At 42.5% G+C, this 21,397-nt stretch overlaps 1 protein-coding gene and 1 long non-coding RNA gene across 4 annotated transcripts in view; one reads left to right on the top strand and one right to left on the bottom strand.

The window, feature by feature from the left end:
* Positions 1-1,264: 1,264 nt before the first annotated feature.
* pde8b (phosphodiesterase 8B) overlaps positions 1,265-21,397 on the top strand; it is a 54,100-nt gene continuing 33,967 nt past the window's right edge. For 2 of the 3 annotated variants that reach the window (XM_017307940.2, XM_008423404.3), the window contains exon 1: positions 4,806-5,654. In XM_017307940.2, coding sequence (XP_017163429.2) covers positions 5,370-5,654 — 285 coding nt within the window. In that variant the 5' untranslated portion in view covers positions 4,806-5,369. Of the gene's footprint in view, positions 1,664-4,805; positions 5,655-21,397 lie in introns of those variants that run through there. The other variant, XM_017307943.2, reaches the window with a different exon arrangement.
* Positions 2,972-5,253, bottom strand: LOC145554062 (uncharacterized). The gene is made up of 2 exons (XR_014090097.1): positions 5,171-5,253; positions 2,972-4,812 (listed from the first exon to the last, which is right to left on the bottom strand). It is a non-coding gene; the product is annotated as an uncharacterized LOC145554062 (long non-coding RNA).

Here is a 21,397-nt window from a genome sequence, read left to right on the forward strand (position 1 = left end):
ACAGGGGAGCAGCTTTGTAGTATAGCTTTGCTAGCAAAGCTAGCTAATAGCACAATAACAACAACAGCCTAATGTCTGCATGATAGAAATACTGAATCGATAGATAAGAACAGTTTCTCCTCACCTGTCTGTCTCCTCCCATTCAGTAGTTCTTCAGAGAAAGGCAGACGCAGAGGCCTGTCAGTGTCTGTTGTATTTCATTACCTCTCTGTTTAAACCGCGACTCTGAGCTGAAGCAGAAACGATACGTTAACGTTTTCCGTTATCTGATAAGCAACAAGTCTCCACTTTATTCACCAAAAACGTTTTTTTAATTCACCAAAAACTGTTCTGTAATCTGGAACGTTCGCTACGTTGAGCTCCGCAGTTAGCTGCTTTATCTCACTGCGCAAGAGGCAACTGTGTCATGCGTCACGGGCAAAAGGTCAAAGGTAACAAGGTGACCAGTTTATGTTATACAAAAAAGAAACAAAAAAGCAAAGAATTTTAGCACATGTTTTTATGTGTCAGAAGAGAGCTTAGGAAATAATAATATAAAAATGTAAAAAAATGACCAAAAGGGCACTTTGGGGCAAGAAGCAAAAAGGGCAGGTGCTCAAGCACCCCCAGCTACCCCCCTCTGCACGTGCCTGAGTTGTGTTACCACCCCCACGCCACTAGAATCAGTAGCAGGCCCGAAAAGATGCGAAAAAGGAGCAGATCTAGAAGTACACAGAAAGCTACGGAATTTGTTAAAAGCTGTGAGCTGCGCTGAAGTAAATAAAAGAGAGAAGTAGTTCAAATACATGCTGAGAGTGAAACTCCTTCCCACAAGTTGAAGCTATTATATCACAGATTTCAAAAGAAAATTAAAACGGGAGAATGCGGATAATATAGGAAATAGCGCCCCCGTCACTTCCGGAGTGCAATGGTCCCATTCCCAAATAAGGTGAGAGTCTGACAGTGGTCCGTCCCCGCCCCTTTCTGATTGCTGTAGCGAGGTGTACTTGAACAGACTTGCTCACGTGTGATTTTAATTGCGTTTCTTACTTAATGGAAACATTTGCACAACATTGGCAACATTTGGCGCACATGTGTTATAGAAACTCAGACACTGAGTGAATGTTCAGAGTGAACTTTCAGACAACCCACAAGCTTTCGACTTTCAGCGGACGTCCTTTCAAAATTTGTTTGCTAGTTGGACAATTTGTCTTATTCTTAAACTGCAGTTGGAGGGCTGAAACAAAATCAGTCCAGAGGTCAGAAATGGTTCCCCTGGGACTTTGGGACACCCCTCACCTGAGTTACGGATCCCAGCAGTTCCTCCAGAGACACCTCTAGCCTGTTGTGAGATGTTGTACATTTTCCACTCGGACAAAAACGCTGAACTGGTCACTGAGCATCTATCCAAAGTGGCGCGTGCATGCGGCTGAGTGTTCCCACGCTGCGGTGCACTGAGGACACTAGGGCCGCACGGACACCGAGTCCGCCCGAATCCGTCCGAACCAAGAGGGACGGCGAAGTTCGACATACTTAAGGGACTTGTTAAAGACTTCAGCAGCACTTCGCTTTTCTATGACAGAAAGAGCTGCGGGATTATTTGTTTCCGTTTGATTTCTAGCTGAGCCGCAGAGACATGAGTGGACTGTCCACAGAGGAGCTGTCCCTCAATGGACCCCTGAAGGTAGGAAGGAGCTCACAAACTCACATTTTTCTAATATTGGTGTTTAACTTACCTACTTTTGCTTATGGCTATATCTGCCATTCACCAACAACATTTACTTAAAAAAACGATAAAAAGTGAAATATTTCTACTATTTTCTTAGATTAATAAGTATTAGGAGAAACAGTAAAATATGTTTTACTCGAATTAATTTAGAAGAACAACTGCTTTGTTCTTCTAAATACCCGTGATATTAAAATTTAAATGTGTTGCATCTTCGTTTTTAAACACTGGTTGCTCTTAACAGGTCGACCAGCAGGGGGCGACCTTAACAGAATAAACTGTGATACTATTGACCAATACACAGGGAGTTTAGTTTTAAATAAGTAGGTAAGTTAGACTGGCAGACGTTGTTGAGACAAACATTTTGATTGTTTGAAGGTACAACTTGTCATAATTGATTTTGGGACTGGCGAATTGTTATTAAAAAAAGTCGTTTACATTTGTTTAGGAAATTACTGGATTTATTAAATATTTGTTATGTGTCTACGTGTATATATAACGGGATGACAGCAAATAACTTTAACTATCATTTAGACAACGGAAAATAAATTTTTATGTCCAAGCAACAAACCGTCCTTACATCTCCCATGACTTTGATTAAACCCTGCTATACAGCGTATATCCATTTCTTTCACATGTCCAGGTTTTGAGATGTTTGCTCACAGCGTCGCCTCTGAATTAAATCTGAGTTCTTGTATAACTTTGCGGCTAAAGCAACCAATCTGAATGAAGTCGTGGGATTTAGGAGTTTTGCTGACACCATCCAGAGCCACTATGACACGAAACGTTCCGGTTTTATTTTTTTTTTCTTCAGATTTTTATTTATTTATTTAAAATATATAATTCATTTTCTGACAGATCACACTGAGGGATTACATAACATTCCATGCAATATTTATATAAGAATCTGAAAAGTGTGGCATGCATTTGTATTCAGACTCCTCTGAGTGTACAGTTTTTACAGAACCATCTTTTGCTGCGTTTAAACTTTAAAGTAATTGTTGCATGTTGAACATTTTGATGTGACCCAGTTGGAGCTGCAACTCTAAGCAGCTTCTCTGGCCCTGTTGCGGAAAACCACCCCACAGCATGATGCTGCCACCACCATATCTCACAATGAGGATACGGCGTTCGGAGTGACGTGAGGTGCCAGTTTATACTGTGTACACACGACGTTCCGCATGTGAACCAGAGCGATTTCTTCCCTTTGGTTGCTGAGTTTCCCGGAATGTTACGGACCCATGTTGCAGAATCATACACAGGACGCAAAAAAGAAAGGATTTATTTACAATAAATACTGAATATGGACAGTGATAAGTGCTGGTCTCACGATTCTGCAGCATCTGGGGAAAAGAGAGGCTGTTGGCACCGTTCGGACTGGTGTAGATAGGTCTGAAACGATTACTCCGATTAATCGTGACGAATCGATTATTGAGATCAGCTAATTTAGTTATCGATTCATTGTTAACTGGAGTACACAGACTCCAAAAGAAACCATTTGATGAAAGAAAAACATACAGACAGCAGTAATAAAGCCAAAACTGAACAAAAAAAGACATACTTTTTGCATTTACGATAAATAAAAGTTGACCCAAAACTCTTCATGCGGCACCTGGTCAGAAGAAAAATCGCATGTTAAGCACCTTTTCAGTTGTTAATAGTAGTTAACATATTAATTTCATTGAATTAAACAGAAATTGTGTAAAGTAAATAACATAATCTCTGCCATATAGCCTCAAGCTACATTTAATCTGCAACTCTAACTACACATTTATAGTGTTTTTGGTGCTTAATGTAACAGTTATTTAGTTTTCCTTTAGTGGATTAAATATGGGGGAAAAAATGCAACACTCAAGTGATTTTGAATGTGACTCATACAGGTGTCTCCCAATAAATTGTCACTTTGAGTTTTTTCCTTCCTTCTATGTTTTTTTGCTTACTGACTGTCCTCAGAGGGAGCTGTAGGAGGTTGAAGCAGAAGTGGGTGGTATACCACAGAGGATCTGCAACTAGTCACTATGAATTTTAATGCTTTGTTTTAATTTGACACATGCCCTCAGCTTTCTCCTGCTATTTGGTTATAGAAACAGGACCAAAGCTAGTGGTTGGAAAAACAGCGAAGGCAAAGTGGACGATTTCCCGCGGCGTAGAGGTTGATTTGATAGAAAGTTCATATTTCTATGTTTTCGATGTGGTATAACAGGCACCTTTTGCAAACGAGTGAATGAATGAATTTTTGGACCGAAGCCACACAGCAGTCATTTCAAAACATCTTTAACATTCACTACCAATCTAAAGGTGTGGCGAAAACTTGAAGCCTGTTATTGTTTTTCTAGCTGCTGGATTGTAACCAGATTTTAAGCATGTGCACATCTGTTGACCATATCTGCTAATTCAGGTTCAAAATTCAAAAACAATGTACAGGAGCAAGAGGAGAACAAATACAGAAGGAAAACTATACAATAAAACACGTTTTATAACAAGTTTGTAATCTGTCAGAAGAGTGTATTTTCATATCTTGTTAGAATAAAAATGTTCTCTTTTCAACAAGACGCCGCTCCTGAATTTTTTTTTCTCCAAAATCTGGCAGTGAAAGGCTTCCATAAGAAATAAAATGGAGGTTGATTGACAATGCTAAGACCCTCCCCCTGGCTCTGATTGGTTGTTTTTAGTCAGGAGCGCTGTATTTCTTCAGATGGCAATGATAGAATATGGAAAAGATTGATAGTTTTTCACAGATTATCTGACTCATACAGTTAGGACACAGTGACTTTAAAAAAAAAAGTTATACACTGCCTCTTTAAATGAGGAAGGAGTATGTTTTGAGAAAGCAGTGGTCGGGTTGTTTACTGTCAGCCGAGTTAGTTAAAGTTAAGTTATTAGCCTAATTCTATTTTTGACCCATATAGGAGCTGTGGTAGATTCAAGACATAAATCTTTACCAAGAAAAAAAAAAGCAAGGATAAAGATAATGTGATTTTAAAAAGTAAATGCTTTTTCATAAGACCTTCATTAGTCTAACAACATTACCTCTAATTCATCATGGTGGCAGGCTTTAAACGACCCCTGGAGTCGGAGCGTGACCTCCTGGGAGATTCTGCTCTATTCTGGAGAGATAGAAATGATATAATGTTAGTTTGATGGACGGACGGAGTGAGGAGAGATGGACAGGGGCCAATGATCTGCAAGCACAGGAGCTAAAGAAGAAGTAGAGAAAAGATTTCATTGAGAGGTCTTTCTCTACTCAGGCTGAAAAAAATGGGAGCATGCCACAGAGGATGAGAGGATGAAGAGCAGCCAGATGTTTTAGCCCATTTAGGCTGTTAGTTTTGTTCATTAGATGCTCCCGGTTCAGGCCGTCGGCGGCGTGGTTTGGGTACATTATTAGTATTATTATTATTAAAACATTTTGTCCCCCCACCACCACCCCAAAAATGAGAGCAACATCCAAGACCCCGCACTAACGCAGGCTGAGGAGAAGCTGGACGCGTTCCCACTCCTTAATGTTCCCAAACGGAGCGGAGCAGAGAGCGGTACTGGCTCGCGGCCGATGCCCGGAGGAGAGCTGCTGCTGCGGCGGCGGCGGCGGACCAGAGGGAAGAAGGCACCCGAGAGTCGCTGTTCACTACCGGGGATCTAGGCGAACCTCGCCGAGGCTGAGGGCATGGGCTGCGCTCCCAGCATCCACGTCTCTCAGAGCGGGGTGATCTACTGCCGGGACTCGGACGAATCCAACTCCCCCCACCAGACCACCACCATCTCCCAGGGCACGGCGGCCGCCACGCTGCACGGGCTCTTCATCAAGACGGACGCGGCCGAGACCATCCCCTCCGTCCTCACCTACCAGAGCCGTCTCTCGCACAACAACTCGCACCGGGAGCGAAGTGAGAACAGCGGGGGGCAGGTCCGCATCGAGGCCGAGACCCAGACCAGCCACGCCAGCGTTAAGGTACCGCTGCCGGTATACCGAACGGATCCGCGGTCTGGTTTTTTTTTTGTTGTTGTTGTTTGTTTGGTTTTTTGTACCGTAGACAACGCAGTCGCCGCCTCCGTGTTGTGGGTGATAATAGAGACTCGGTGGAGGCCTTTGTGTTTTCGTTTTGGTTTCTCCTCCACAGAAGGGCCCGATGCTGCGGGTGTGCTCGTGAATCTGACGGGTTCATTCAGGCTCCCGCTCATTCATTGTCTCTGTCGGTCTGCATCCATACCGTCAGCAGGGAGAGCTGCTGTGTAGTGATGATGCTGAAGTTATGTGACAGTGGCTGCTTTGCTAAAAGGTCTGAGACATCCATGCTGTCACGTCGCTCCAGCAGGTGGTTCATGCACAAACACCTACAGCCCTGATTTAAGTTCTATTGACAGTTTAACACATAAGTTGGTTTATTTGACCCAAACAGCCATTAAAAATTGTATAGGAGCCACACAAAGTCGAAACCATGCGGAAATGGCCCTTTGTGCAGGGCCGGATTTATAAAATGTTGGTCTGTGGGCTGCTTTTGGTGCCCTACCTCCCATGAATGGCAGTTACAATGGGTTGTTAAATAACAGTTGTGTGCTTGAATATTGTTTTATAATTCACATCAGGGGTGGGTGATATGGGCTTAAAGTTTTATCATGACATTTTATAGTTCTATTGTGATAATAAAAGTGACAATATTTCCTTTTTTAGGTGACATTAGTAGGCGACTTGTGGAGCAATCATAGCTCCACAAACAAATACTGCTCTTGATAAAAAAATTATAATGTTTTTCTTCTGGGCTTCAGTCACATTAAGAAGTATGGTTTGTATCACTAAGCTGCTTACAGTAACCAAATTTATTCATATTTTCAAATGTATTGACATGTGTTGATCCTCACCGTGGAAGAAAATGATTAAAATTAGCAATCATTTTCAGTTATTCTTTATGCTTTAGTGTCAGAACAACAGACTGAGCAAGTGGAGCAAATCTTTGTTTTTTTTCTTTTCTCCATCATTATTTGACCCTTTGTAAACTGCTGTTTGACAAATTTACAAATTCTCTGTTTGGTCTCATTTTACTTTTCTTGTAATTAGCAAGCAAAAAATAACTATTAACAGAAATGACAAAATATTAGTCAGAGTTGGTTCGATAAATTTTAGGGAATAAAAGTTGCGGCTTACAGATTTACAAAGTAAAATGAAGTCAGCTTGTTGTAGGCAAGTAGGGCACCCCAAAATCTAGAGTCCCACTCGACTTGCATCATTTAGGCCTTAATGCTAAAGTCTAACCCGAGCTTCATGAATTGAGTCATTTAATGCTCATCTCAGCTCTCTATTGTATCGTTCAGCTGACATCAGACTGTAAGTGCTCCTATTCTAGAAGTCACTTTGCATCTAATTGCTGCAATTTATTTCCTTTTGTCACTCTACTAAATGTTTGAGTACAGACGTTTTAAGCCCTGCAGACTTCCTTTTTAATGTGACTGAAGTTAACCCACTGCATTCTTTCTTTGCGCTGTACTTCTATCATTCTATGTTTTGCTTTTCCAGTTCACATAAGTGTGAGCATGTTCCTTTTTATGTAGAAATCTTTGTTTACAGACGAATGCCTTGTGCTCAAACTGTTAAATGTGGAGACGTGAACTCAGCCTGAAAAGAAAAGTGATGGAAGTGGCCCAGTAAGGTGCAGTTTGACCTGTTAAAATGTGACATTTCTGCATTTGACCTGATTTTTCTGAAAGCAAAATTCATGTGGATTCTGGAAAATAGCTTTTTTTAAATGTATTTTTTTTTAGATTTTATGACATTTAAACAACAAAGTTTACGTGGATTTTATGTGATAGTAGATAACTGTAATTTTAAAATTGTGGCATACATTAATACCCAAACTCCCTGAGCCAATCCTTTACACCATTACAGAACAGCTCGGCCCGGCTCCACTCAGCTCCTTCAGAACAGCCAGCAGCAATTAGCAAACACCTGGTGATGCAATAGCTGAGCTCATTATAGAGGCTACTTCTCAGAGAAATGCTGGTAAAAGCGTTGTTAAATGTTTTCAGGTAAACAGACTTTTTCATGTGGGACTTTAATTGCGTTTCTTATGTAATGGGAACGCCGCAACTGAGAAATTGTGTTTTGTTTTTGTCGATATCAATGATATATTGATATCGCACACATTGATATTGCACACATTTGTAACAGAAAGAGCTACGTTTGCCCACCATGAAGCAGGAAGTCCAGGATTACTAATGAATAAATGCTTCCAATCTACAAAACATCTTTCAGCTAAATTTAGTTTACATAAATCATTATAATGACATGTTTGTTTACTAGACTCTAGTGCAGAAACAACTACAAATGACCACAAGCAGAAGGTAAGTTTGAATTTATTTGTGACCAGCAGCGGGGGGAACAGACAGGTGGATGGAGCGGCAGCAGGCAGCAGGTAAGGACCCGTCGGGGTTTTGCTTGTAGGAGGCGAGGGGGAGGGGGTACCGGGAGGGAGAGCCGGTGCATCCACTGAGGTCGATGGTTGGACAGGCAGGCCACCGGAACGCGCTGGACAGAAAAGGCGGGATGGCCATCCACTATCCGGGAGGGTGGAGGGGGGTCTGGTGGAGGGCACAAGGGACTGGAACGAACAGGCTTGATCTGAGAAACATGAAAGACTGGGTGAACCCGGAGGTGAGAAGGAAGTTTGAGGCGCACTGTAGAGGGGCTAATGACCGAAATGATGGTAAAAGGGCCAAGGAACGTAGGAGAGAGTTTCTTAGAGGTGGACTTAAGGGGAAAATCCATTGAAGAGAGCCAAACCTCTTGACCGGGGGTGTACTGGGGTGCTGGCATACGTCGTCTGTCTGCTATCCTTTTATTCTGAACGGACGTACGTTGCAGGACAGCTTTAGTTTGCCCCCACACTCTCTGACACCTTCTTCGGTGGGTTTTTACAGAAAGGGTGGCTGATTCTGGAAAAGAGGACGGTAGGAGAGGTGGCTGGTAGCCAATAGAGGCTTCAAAAGGGGAAAAGCCTGTAGCGGCCGAGATATGTGTGTTGTGTGCATACTACACCCAAGATAGGTGGGTGCTCCAAGAACCAGGATCAGATGCACAAATACAACGCAAGGTATTCTCCAACTCCTGATTAAGTCTCTCACATTGCCCGTTGGTCTGGGGGTGGAAGCCAGAAGATAGACGGGGCTTGGCCCCTAGCGCGGAGCAAAAATCCTTCCACACACGCGAGACAAACTGAGGCCCTCTATCAGAGACAATCTCAGATGGGATGCCGTGTAGGCGGAAGACATGCTGCAAAAGGAGTCTGGCTGTCTCGGGGGCTGACGGGAGCCCAATGCCACTAGGCGGCATGCCTTGGAGAATCTGTCAATGATGGTGAGAATGACTGATTTATTATGGGAGGGGGGAAGACCAGTGATGAAGTCCAGGGCAATGTGAGACCAGGGACGTGAAGGGACTTCGAGAAGGCTGAAGCAGGCCGGCAGGAAGACAGTAGGACGATTTATCCCTAGCACAGGTGCTGCAGGCCTTGACATATTCCTGCACATCTTTGTTAAGGGATGACCACCAGAAATAGCGTCGGAGGAGTCCAATAGTGCGGCTAACCTCAGAGTGACAGGAGAACCTTGATGCGTGACCCTAGAAACCTAGGAAGCGCTGCAGCTGCTTCCTGGAAGTTGGAACTGGCCACTCCTGGACAGCCTGAGTCTTCTCAGGGCTGGGCCTCACCTGTCCTCCCTCAAACACAAAACCCAGAAAGGTCAAGGATGGTTTATGAAACTCACATTTCTCTGCTTTCACAAACAGGTTGTTCTCCAGTAAACGTTGAAGAACCTTCCTTACGTGGGTCCGGTGTTCGGTGAGACTGTTGGAAAAGATTAGAATGTCATCCAAATAGACAAACACAAAAACATTCAAGTAGTCCCGAAGGACATCATTTACTAGGGCCTGGAAAACTGCTGGAGCGTTGCAAAGTCCAAAAGGCATAATCAAGTATTCAAAATGTCCGATGTGGGTTTTGAAAGCAGTTTTCCATTTGTCTCCCTTTCTTATCCACACTAAGTGGTACGCATTGCGCAGATCCAATTTGGAGAAAATGGTGGCCCTCTGGACTGACTCAAAGAAAGAAGAGATGAGAGGGAGAGAGTATTTATTCTTGACGGTAATCTGATTAAGCCCCCGATAATCAATGCAGGGACGGAGTGACTTGTCTTTCTTTTGGACAAAGAAAAACCCCGCCCCCACGGGGGAAGAGGATGGACGTATTATGCCCGCGGAAACAGACTCAGAAATGTATCTCTCCATGGCTTCATGTTCGGGTCTTGACAGGTTGTAAAGTCTGCCTGAAGGCAGGGGGGCTCCAGGGAGCAATTCAATGGCACAATCATAAGGGCGGTGTGCAGGGAGAGATAGAGCTAGTGTCTTGTTGAAAACTCTCTTAAGATTATGATACTCGGTGGGAACTGATTATAAGTGTGGGGGTTCAGGTTCTGCAGTAGGACTGGGGGGCCCCCTGGGGACGGCAGATTGTAAACAGCAGCTATGACAGTGTTCGCTCCATGACTCAATGAGACCAGTGGACCAGTTAATGTGCGGATTGTGAGTCTGTAACCAAGGGTAACCAAGAACCAGGGGGGCGGACTTGGTCGGAAACACAAAAAATGAAATCTGTTCATGGTGATTCCCTGAAACCACTAACGAGAGTGGGTCAGTGCGGCAGGTTATGGTAGTTAATGGACCTCCGTCCAACGCCGACACTGGAATGGGGGCAGAGAGAGTGTGGATCGGGATGTCATACTCCTTAACAACCTCTGGACTGATTAGGTTTTGCTCAGCCCCTGAATCAATAAATGCTAGTATGGGGTGCGTCTCTCGACGGATACTAAGAAGGGAAGGGATACTCACGTGAGGTTTGGTGGTGAGTTTGCCCGCCAGTACCCCCACGCTTACTGACGGGCCCCGGCTTTTGGGCGAACAGGGCAGTTGGCGATGAAGTGGGCGGGAACCCCGCAGTACAAGCAGCATTTGGCGTCTCTCCTCCGTTGACACTCCTCGGGAGTGAGCCGAGCCCGACCAATCTCCATAGGTTCAGGCGGTGGTAATGGAGACGAAGGAGGACTCGGGGTCGGAGATGTGACTCTGAGAACTTCGGCCCTAGACGGGACTGCGGAGGTCCCGGATTGTTGTCTGGACCTCTCCCGTATTCGGTTATCAACACGGACTGCTAGATTAATTAGCTCCTCGAGAGTCTTAGACTCGTCACGGTAAGAGAGTTACTCTTTCATCCTCTCGGAGAGAGCGTTGCGGAAAGCTCCTTTAAGAGCCGCACTATTCCACCCCGTCTCAGCAGTCAGAATGCGGAACTCCACTACGAGTTCAGAGACAGGCCGGTTACCCTGTCGTAGCTCCCAAAGTCTCTTACTAGCGTCCTCCCTACTGGCTGCCAGATCAAAAACCTGCTTGAAGGACTCAATAAAGTCATCATACAAGTAAAGATGTATGCTTGACTCGTTAATTACAGCCTCAGCCCATTTCAGGGCTTTACCTCTTAAAAGACCAATGACGTAAGAAATCTTACTGGGTCATTGTGGAAGGATTGAGGTGATAGGCCAAAAACCAGAGCGCACTGGAGCAGGAAACCCCTGCACTTACCCTGCTCCCCGGAAAATGGCTCCGGCGGAGGGGAAACAACCTCGCGGAAGCTGGGTGAAGGGGAGGTAGTGACGGGAGCTTGCAAGGCGGCAGGAGTACCGGTTCTTGCAGCAGACGGCTTGAGTTTGGCACTTATCTCCATCAGGTGCTGGGACAGTTCGGAGAGGCTCTGCGTTAGCTCAGACTGCTGCTGCTGCATAGCCTGAAGCGCGTTGTTATGGCGCCTAACAGAACTCCTTGCTCCGTTAATGCATTTCGTAGTTGCGCCGCAGAGTCAACATGGCCAGATGGTTCTGACATGTTTGTTTACTAGACTCTAGTGCAGAAACAACTACAAACGCTCACAAGCAGAAGGTAAGTTTGAATTTATTCGTGACCAGCAGCGGGGGGAAAACAGACGGGTGGATGGAGCGGCAGCAGGTAAGGACCCGTCGGGGTTTTGCTTGTAGGAGGCGAGGGGGAGGGGGTCCCGGGAGGGAGAGCCGGTGCATCCACTGAGGTCGATGGTTGGACAGGCAGGCGAGCGCGTTGAGCGGGGATGATCCAGCAACGAAGGCGGACGGACAGGAAACGGAGCCAGGCAGGAGACGGGGAGCGGCAGCGAGCAGGAGCCGCGTGCAGCCGGACGGAAAGCCAAACCAGAAGGGGGGGAATGAGGATTACTTCTGAGCAAGGAATGAGGACTCTTTTTGACCAGGAACGAGGACTCGCTGGAAGCGTAGAACCATCTGGCAGCGCTATCAGGATCCGGCTTCTATTTAACCGCTCCTCCTGATAGATTGATGGGCTCCAGCTGGCCGCTCCTGTCCGACACGCCCTGCAGGAGACAACACACACTCACAGCACAGCTTCGTGGACATGACATATAAAGAAACAAAACAAACAAAAACAATTATTTCCTTCACTAAATTAAATATACAGACAGTAAAGGTTTGCACAATCTCAATATTAGATTATTTTACTTAAATTTTGAGGGGGTGCCAATAAATAAAGAGGGTTGATATTTAACACTTATTTGGTTCTTTTTTTATACTCAAAGCCCTGCCATTGTATTTAAAGGAAGCTTTTATAATCCATTAGGTTAGGTTAAATTTCCTTAAAGGCTACTGTTATATAAAGGTTATCTAACCAGAAAAAAACCAACTAACACAAAGTAACATGATAAGGTCTGTGTGCTGGTGTAAAAAGGCCTAAAATCCAACTGAGACTCGGCCGGTTTCCTTATCACATCCTGTGATAAAATTATATGGTCTGTGTGCTTTACAGTGATCCCTCTCATGAAGAGGCATGTGAACATCTTGATATTTATGATCAAACCCTAGAGGATGTCGTTGTGTTTTGTTAAGAAGCGACGCAGCAGATGATCGAGTCATCAGACTCCCAGAGCATGTTAACCCATTCTGACCCAGATTAGACCGGGAACGTCTACCAAGAAGAAACCAAAAAAAATAAAAAATGACAATAATAGTTTAATAATAATAATAGTGATAATAAAATCCAGTTGCTATAAGTATTCTTGATGTCCCTGGTCAGCACCTGGCTGAACCATCTGCAGTTTTTGGGAACATTACAAAACACAGAGTGGCTGGCTGATGTGAAAAATACCCAGCATGACATCCATCATATCCACTGCAGCTTTAACGTTTAAGGAATAAAAGTGTCTCATCCACTTACTGCAAAAAAAAAAAAAACTTTAAGCGGTCATTGTTAAAGCTGTTAAAGAAGGAAATACACATTATAAGGAACTGCAGTCAAGCTCAAGTGTATTCAGACCCCAGGCAGATGTAGGCAGGGTTAAAATGATTAATCGGATTAATATTTTAATTGATTATTAAAGTATTCGTCGACTAATTTAGCAACAGTCGTTAACTACACAGACTCAAAAGGCCATTTTGCTGAATAACATCAAAGTCAGAGCAGTAATTGAGCCAATACTGTTGAAAAAATATATAAATTTAGCATTTACAATAAAAAAAACATAATGTTCGACCCAAAATGTGGTATATTTTTAATTTTGCCAAGTTCAAAATCATTGAAAACAAATCTCCCATTAAGCACCTTTTGCTAACTAATCACTCATATGTTAAAAAGGGATTGCTTTATTTGATTTTTAATGCATTTCTAATATTGTATAAAATAAGCTTATATGAAAAATCTGCAGAATGTGGCAGGTTTTAGCCAATTAATCACTTAATTGCCAGAAGAATTGATTACTACTTAACTACTTAAGTAGTCAATTAATTGTGGGCTGGATTTTTCTACCAGAAAGATTATTGTGTTGGAAGATTATTATTAGACCCCCAGAGCAGTACTAAAAGATTATCTGCAGTGGTTATACATTGATTTCATACTATAAAGCCTCATAGTAAAAAAAATAAAAAATTAAATCAGCTACTAAGCCTATTCTGTTATAGATTGGCAGTGGGTCCATCGTCCACTAGGGTGCTTTCACGCTCCGTCATCATTGCATTAAACTGAAGTATGAGAGAAATACTACAGTGAATCACTATTATTATTATTCTGTCTTCCCTCTTTTCAATGGTGTAACTGTATCACTTTGTCGCCAGCACTTTGATACTGTCATTTTTAGCTGACAAACTCAAACTAGTGCCTTTATTTCCAGTTACAAAACGCGCATCGCTCTCCTCCCTGCATTGGTTACGGTTTTGTCTCTGCGTGGTTTTATTTCACTCCTCATGAAGCAAGAGGAAAGTAACAATATATATGTTTACTAAGTAAAATGACAAACGTAGTGACGCGCGGTGATTTGGATGAGTAACTGGACTGGAAATAGGAAAACGTCAGATATTGAAAACGGGTCGGATTAGAGTAGCGCGTTACTAAGGCCCTCCTTCTGGCTCCTGATTGGTTGTGTCTGACCAGAAGTGGTGAATTTCTGCAGCTGGCATTAAGAGCACTGAGAGGAGGCAGAACAGTTTAATTTTTTTAGAGATCGTCTGTCAGGACTTGATGGCAGGCGGACTTGTACGATGATAAAATAGGGAAAAGACAGTTTGGAAAGTAATAATTATTGTCATGGTTTCACACTTTATGCCAGTGAGATTTCTTGTCTGTTGCATAGTCTTTCTGTGGCAGATGCAATTTAAATACCGAAGACGCTAAAGGTTGCAGTGAGTGTTTGGGTTGTGAGGAAAAAGAGATTTATCATGGTATATAGCATCATTTTCTCATATAAACCTGTAAGACTTGCTTCTCCTTGCTGGTGTCTCTCTCCAGCGGTCTTTGGGCGAGAAGCATTTAAAGGCTTTTAATACATTTATAGATCAAGAGTTTTTTCATTGCCCAGTCAGTGTGTGTGTGTGTGTGTGTGTGTGTGTGTGTGTGTGTGTGTGTGTGTGTGTGTGTGCGTGTGTGTGCGTGTGCATGTGGAGTGTGTTGGTTTGTCAGCTGTTGCTTTGCTCTCACCCAGTTTCATCACCAAGAGACGATCAATGATGCCATTTATTATTTAAACCATCTGCCTCACCCTGCAGGATCCTGATCATCCGCCACGGTGTTGATCACGCTCCTGTAGTGTGTGTGTGTGCGCGCACATATGTGTTTGTGTATGTTTGCATGCACAAGTGATCTGTTTACCCCTTTGGTGAGTACAGCGGGGGTGTGAACGGTCACATGTAGAAGAGCTGATGCTGGTTTAGAGACAACACCATGGGGTCTTTGTGGAGAGTCGCTGACTTACAACACACAGATCAGAGCGTTACTGGCAACTTCTCACCATCATAACTGTGCAAAAGTTCAAGATCAGTAGGGCTGTAGCAGCAATACATTCAGCTCACTCGATGAGATAATACCGGGTCAGTCTTTGTGCACATTCAAAATGTGCACAAAGGTTTGTCAATATTCTCTAATGTCGGGAAAAGACAATTTTGTAAGTGAGGTGATTGCCATTAAATAAGAAACGCAATTAAAATCACACGTGAAGGAGTTTGTTCACACGATATGCCGTTAAAAAATATGCCGTGGCATCATCCTCCTACCACTTCCTGTCGTCTTCTTCGTCATTTCCACCAGTAGCAACATCCGATTGTTGGTCGCTGTGACGGAGGAGCCGTCACAGCGTTTTCAAGCAGGATTATTTCCGGATTGTGGCGCGCCAGGAGGGAGTCATGTGATGACATAGTGACGTCATCGGAACATACCAAGTGTTTTCTATTAAATTGAGTATTGTATTTTTGATTACAAGTTTATTTATCCTTTAAGAATTCATTTGAGTTAGAAGTAATTGTTTTGTTGTTTTGCCTGTGACGGAGGAGCCTCACAAGCAGGGACTTAATTATGAGTCCGTGTCAACATGCGGGCACGCCCGCACACACATACACAATCACTAACTTACTTCTGTTGCAGCTTAAACTGATGCGGTTCATCGTGGGTGCACACACGGTGTTCCTGCTTCAGTTAGCATATCCATCCTAACCTGTTTTCAGTTCCAAATATTTTCCCGGTTTTGTTTTCAAGCAGGATTATTTCCGGATTGTGGCGCGCCAGGAGGGAGTCATGTGATGACATAGTGACGTCATCGGAACATACCGAGTGTTTTCTATTAAATTGAGTATTGTATTTTTGATTACAAGTTTATTTATTTTTCTCATTATTATTATTATTATTATTATTATTATTATTATTATTATTATTATTATTATTATTATTTTGTATCCTTTAAGAATTCATTTGAGTTAGAAGTAATTGTTTTGTTGTTTTGCTTGTTTGGTCTTTCTGTGGGCGGAGCCTGTGGCTTTACAAGCAGGGCTCTGAGCCACAGGGAGGCAGTCTGTGGCTAGACTCCTGAGAAGTCACATGGAAGGTGATGGACTCTTGCATTGACGGTACTGCTGTTTTGTCTGTTTTTAACCTGCCTTGGACGTCCTTGTATATATTCTGCACCTGTCGTCTTTGTTCACTAGAAGAGCTAAATGAACTTCACTAAAGTGATCCCTGGCCTTGGGCAGTCATTTTAGTTTGTCCAAGTCATAAGAGAACCCCGTCACAGTCACATTTGATGTGGAAAAAACGTTTTGCAAAATACACCAATTTCAGTACGACTGAAAAAACCCACCTCATCCGAGCACCAAACTTTTGGTCGGAAAACGTTTAGTTTTTGTTTTTCCAGAATTGACATGTTTCCATTAAGTGGACTTATTTTTCGTAATTCCAGTTTGCGTAATGGAGTGTTGACAAAAGTTCAGTCTGGAAGACTCTAGTCGCACCTGCCTCATCAATCAGCGCCTCCCTCTCTGCAACCTGGACCTATCAGCGCCAGTCCAAGCCTCTCTCCAGCCAATCATCACTTAGGCTCCAGTTCAAAAGGACCTTCACCCACGGCCTCCTCTGCTCAGCAGCTGCGATCAAACCACCTCCGCCCCACCTCCGCCCCACCTCCACCTTCTGCTCCCGGCTCTCAGGCCTCATCTTCCTCCGACCGCCGCCACCAGTACAGGCCCCGGGGGGTCTACATTCCTACGCTGCATCAGGAATGTTCATTGAGCTTATCGACGTCCAGCTCGACGTCCCCGGCCAGGGCCTGAACGCCAAAGGACTTTGTTTATTTTCATGTTCATTTTGTCATTAAACTCTTTTAATCGCTTTCTTTCTCCATTTGAGTCTCTCCAGATTGAAATTATGTGGTCAATGGAAACACAGCTGTAGTGGAAAAACGTAGACTCTCCATTTTTTTTGTTTTCATGAATAGAGTAAAAGTTTCACCGGTCACAATCCGATTTTAAAGAATCTATATAGTCAGTAGCTGCGTTTCCATTACAAATGTACACCAAGGACACAAATTCCCAATTGCAGTGTTTGCATTAAAAAAAGAAATGCAATTAAAATCACACGTACACAAGTTTGTTCACGTGCTAAGTCATGGCGGCGATGACAACTTGAATGGACAAGTTGTTAAATGGGCCAAATTTCCAGCAAGCCGTTATGAGAGGTTTTTTGAAGGAAATCCAAAATGTTTATGCATTGTAAATTTAAAAGGCAAGTACTAATGAAATGTATGTGAACTCCAGAATTTGAATGGAGGAAAAACAAAAATCTTAACAAAAAATATCTTCTGGCATTTAGCAAATAGCACTAATTTCAGTAATTCTGCTTAACCAAAACAGGAAAAGTTTGTTCTAATTTAGTCAGACAGTGAAAAAAAAATGGTTATGCATATTTTTAGGAGTATATGTAAACATGTAGATTCAGATCTGTGGCTCATAATAAAACAAGCTTACATAAAGTATATGTTTTAATTACTGCTCTATTTACACTTATGAAGTGTACACTACTATACAGTAATATGCGTGACATTATCTGCTGTTTTTGTTGTTTTAAATTAAATTCAAGTTTTTTTTACTTTTCTTTTAAAAAATCCCATATTGACTTAATCAGAATGGGTTTTTTTTTAGCGTGGAGAAAAGAAAAAAAAAGAGTTTTTGGGAACTTTTGGCTGATATCTCTCCACGCACTGTTATGCAGTGTTTGGTTGTAATTAGGCCTGTCACAATTGTTACATAATCGCTGGCCGCAATTATTGGCGCTGACCGCAATCATTTCATATAATGATCATAATCATGTATAGTTACATGTATGAAACAGCTGGATGAAACTAACATGTCACTGTTCTGTCACAATTTCCACATTATTTCCCCCTGACTCAGGCTTTTCTCCGGCCCTTTGAATGACATCATGCTGCTGCGCCCACTCGTTTTTTGTTTTTTCCTGCTCTGGTTCGATGGCACCTGATTGGAGAGTGTGGAGCCTTTGTCTGTCCGTCACTGTTGTTTAACCTCCCCAGATCATTTTGATTAGCATCAATTAGCTACCACCATGGGCTTACTGAGAAACACGTGGAGGACGTGCAGATTGTGAACCAAAGGGTGTCAAGATTTCCCAAACCTGTTTTGTTTCTCCAGAGTAAATGCAAACCATCTTGAGCTTTAATAACAGCAGTGTATTCCTGGTCCTGTCCAAGCCCGGTGGAACAGCTTCATTCAAACCAATCTGGAACCAGCAGTGCTCTGTTCCCAAAGGAAAAGATTATTGAATGCATTGACCTATTTGGACTTGATGATAACACCCCATCAGATACTGTTAAGCAAAGCTCAGATCCTCAAGTCTTTGTATGTAGGAAAGTATGGAGTTGTGGTTAAACATCCATACACACATTGTGAGTACTGATTTACTATTAGCTTTTTGCTAAGATGAAAACCTTTGTGGGGCTGCACAGTGGCGCAGTTGGTAGAGCTGTTGCCTTGCAGCAAGAAGGTTCTGGGTTCAATTCCCGGTCCTGGTCTTTCTGTATGGAGTTTGCATGTTCTCCCTGTGCATGGTGGGTTTTCTCCGGGTACTCCAGTTTCCTCCCACAGTCCAAAAACATGACTGTCAAGTTAATTGGCCTCTCCAAATTGCCCCTAGGTGTGAGTGTGTGTGTGCATGGTTGTGTGTCTCTGTGTTGCCCTGCGACAGACTGGCGACCTGTCCAGGGTTCATCCCGGTTCGCTAGCTGGAGATAGACACCAGCACCCCTCCAGACCCCACCGAGGGACAAAGGTTTAAGAAAATGGATGGATAGATGAAAACCTTTGTGCAACAGTTTGTTTATGCTGTAAAAATTATAAATTTTTCCATCTAATTTTGTTTGTAGAGGCAGTGTCATAATCACTAGCCAACATTGTAGCTAATCAAAAACGTTACACCAACATATTAACAGTTCCGAACAAAATGGTGGAAAACTACCTTAAACCACAATTGCTTGTTGATTAAACTAACTGTGTTTTGTGTCAAATGATCCATGGATTGTGCATTGGCGTTGTGGAAAAGACGTGTAGTGACTGTAGGGCTGTTGTAAGCCAGGGATGCACCGATCCACTTTGTTCCACTTCCGATACCAATATCTGAGGTTTAAAATCGGCCGATACCGATCGGATACAGAAAGACAGGCTGAATTGATTTGTAATGCTTCTTCTTTCTTTTTTTTACCATACATAAATGTCCTCAATTACAAATTTAGTTGATAAATGCACACATAAATACACCATGAGCTTCTCAAGCTTGGTACTTTTAAAAAAATACTTTTTGTAAAATACAGGTAGGGTTGGGATATTAACTTATTAATTAACTACGTAGATTTTAATGCTTTTAATTAAGGAATTTATTTGCCTTTTTGTTTGTTTGTTTTGTTTTACATACAAAAGTCCAAATATGGAACCTTTGTCTTTGAGTTTCTGGAACGCCCGTAAATTTGACGCACAAGCGACATCCACAAAAAAAAATTTGATGGATGACAAAGCAGTTTCACTTGCTCCACTGAGGATTTTTAAAATGTCTTTAACTGGTTTTGTTTCATCATTAATTTCTGGAGGAGTTCTTATTATGTTTCCATAAAATTTAATTTCATTGTTTTCATACTCCACTTAGTACAATGCAACTAAACCAAAGGACTTTATTCCTGGTCATTCCTCGTAGTACGATTGTAACGCTTGAAGAAAGCTGTTTTCTCACATGACAAAGAAAAGCTATGTCAGAGCATCAGATGATAAGTGAGAGCATGTCCCTGGTTTGGTTGAATCGCTGCAGATAAGAATGAAATGTGTAGCTGTGTACAGACCAAGGCCAACCTCAAGTCTATCCAGACTATTGAAGGACATGTGATCTGCAGATAAGATGGAGCCTCCTTGCAAGGACTGCGATCCAAATTACACCAAATTCTGTCTGAACAATAAAGAACTCTTCTGCTGGAAGTTCGGCCAGTGACAAGACGGGTCCCCGTCTGTGGTCATTTAAATGACTTAATATTTACCAATTAAAGACATGACTAATCTTCTCTTTGTGTATGGAACCTTAGTTTTTAACATTTTTTATTTTTTTTTGCAGCTTCACATGCTTTTTTCCAGTTTCAATTTTGATTTTCAACTTGAAGATTTTTTTTTTAGCTTCACATTTTTTTCAGTTTCAAACTTTTTTTGATTTTCAAAAGAATTTTGTTGTTTCTGATCCTTTTCTTAAATAAAGGATATTATGCCACTCATTTATAGTTCATGAAGCGAGATTAACTTATATGACACATATAAACATGCTGCCTCAGATTGTTTAGATTTGAGCTACAAATATCAACGGCAGAAACTTCCTATAGTAACTGAGGTTTTACAGCAGCGTCTTCATTTCATTCACGACCTGAAGACACAAACCCGATGTGAAGGCGTCTAGGTGAGGATGAGTCTGGATGTAATTTGATGTTTTCAGGGCCCGTTTCCATGGCAACGATGATGTCCAGTTTGCAAAAATGTGTTTTTTTAGAGGGCACTTAAAGAAATGCTTATTTAATGTTGTTGATTTAATTGCCAGGAAAATGAACTAAAATAGAGCTAACCATCGACAAAACCAAAGCAATTCTTTTGATTATTTTTGTGTTTCTGCCTAATGATGTGTATCACTATAAAAAAAATCAATTTGAGGTTGTAGAGCTTATGTTTTGGACGCATTTTAAGAGTGATTAAGAAGGGTTTTCCCCCCCTCTTCTTTAACCTTTATTATAATTGTTTTTTCAGCATGTCTCCTGTAACCTTTTTCAGACTTCTAAAATTAAATCAACCTTTTGTCTTATTGCTCTGCTTTTTCCTTAAAACGTCCTGCTTCCTCACTATTTTCCCACTGTCTGAATCCTTACAAAGTGTAAACACTCCGTCAGTCTTCTTAAGTCTCCTGCATCACATCAGGGTTGTCACTACATCTACTTTTGCGCCTACACCAGACTTCAGTAAAATTCTCTCCAACTAAACGACAATGACTTCCCTCTGCATTTCCGACACAAAGAGTTACGTTTACCGAGCGTTTTCTCTCCGATTTGTTCTCATGATTTGCTCACAGAACTGTTCTGGCTTCTGCTTATCCTCCTTCCTGTTCTCTGTCACATCTGGCAATGTCGTCCTTAAAGAAAACACAATTACTTACTCAAGTTCCCGTGAAGCCAACCTCCAACCACACTGATATATTTGGAGTTTGAGCTTGTCTACGTTTGACGCATTCAGCAGTGATTCAGTCCTCTCCGCCTCTATGCACTGCCTGTC

This window comes from Poecilia reticulata, chromosome 12 (assembly GCF_904066995.2).
Source record: "Poecilia reticulata chromosome 12, P_reticulata-male-v2, whole genome shotgun sequence".
NCBI lineage: Eukaryota > Metazoa > Chordata > Actinopteri > Cyprinodontiformes > Poeciliidae > Poecilia > Poecilia reticulata.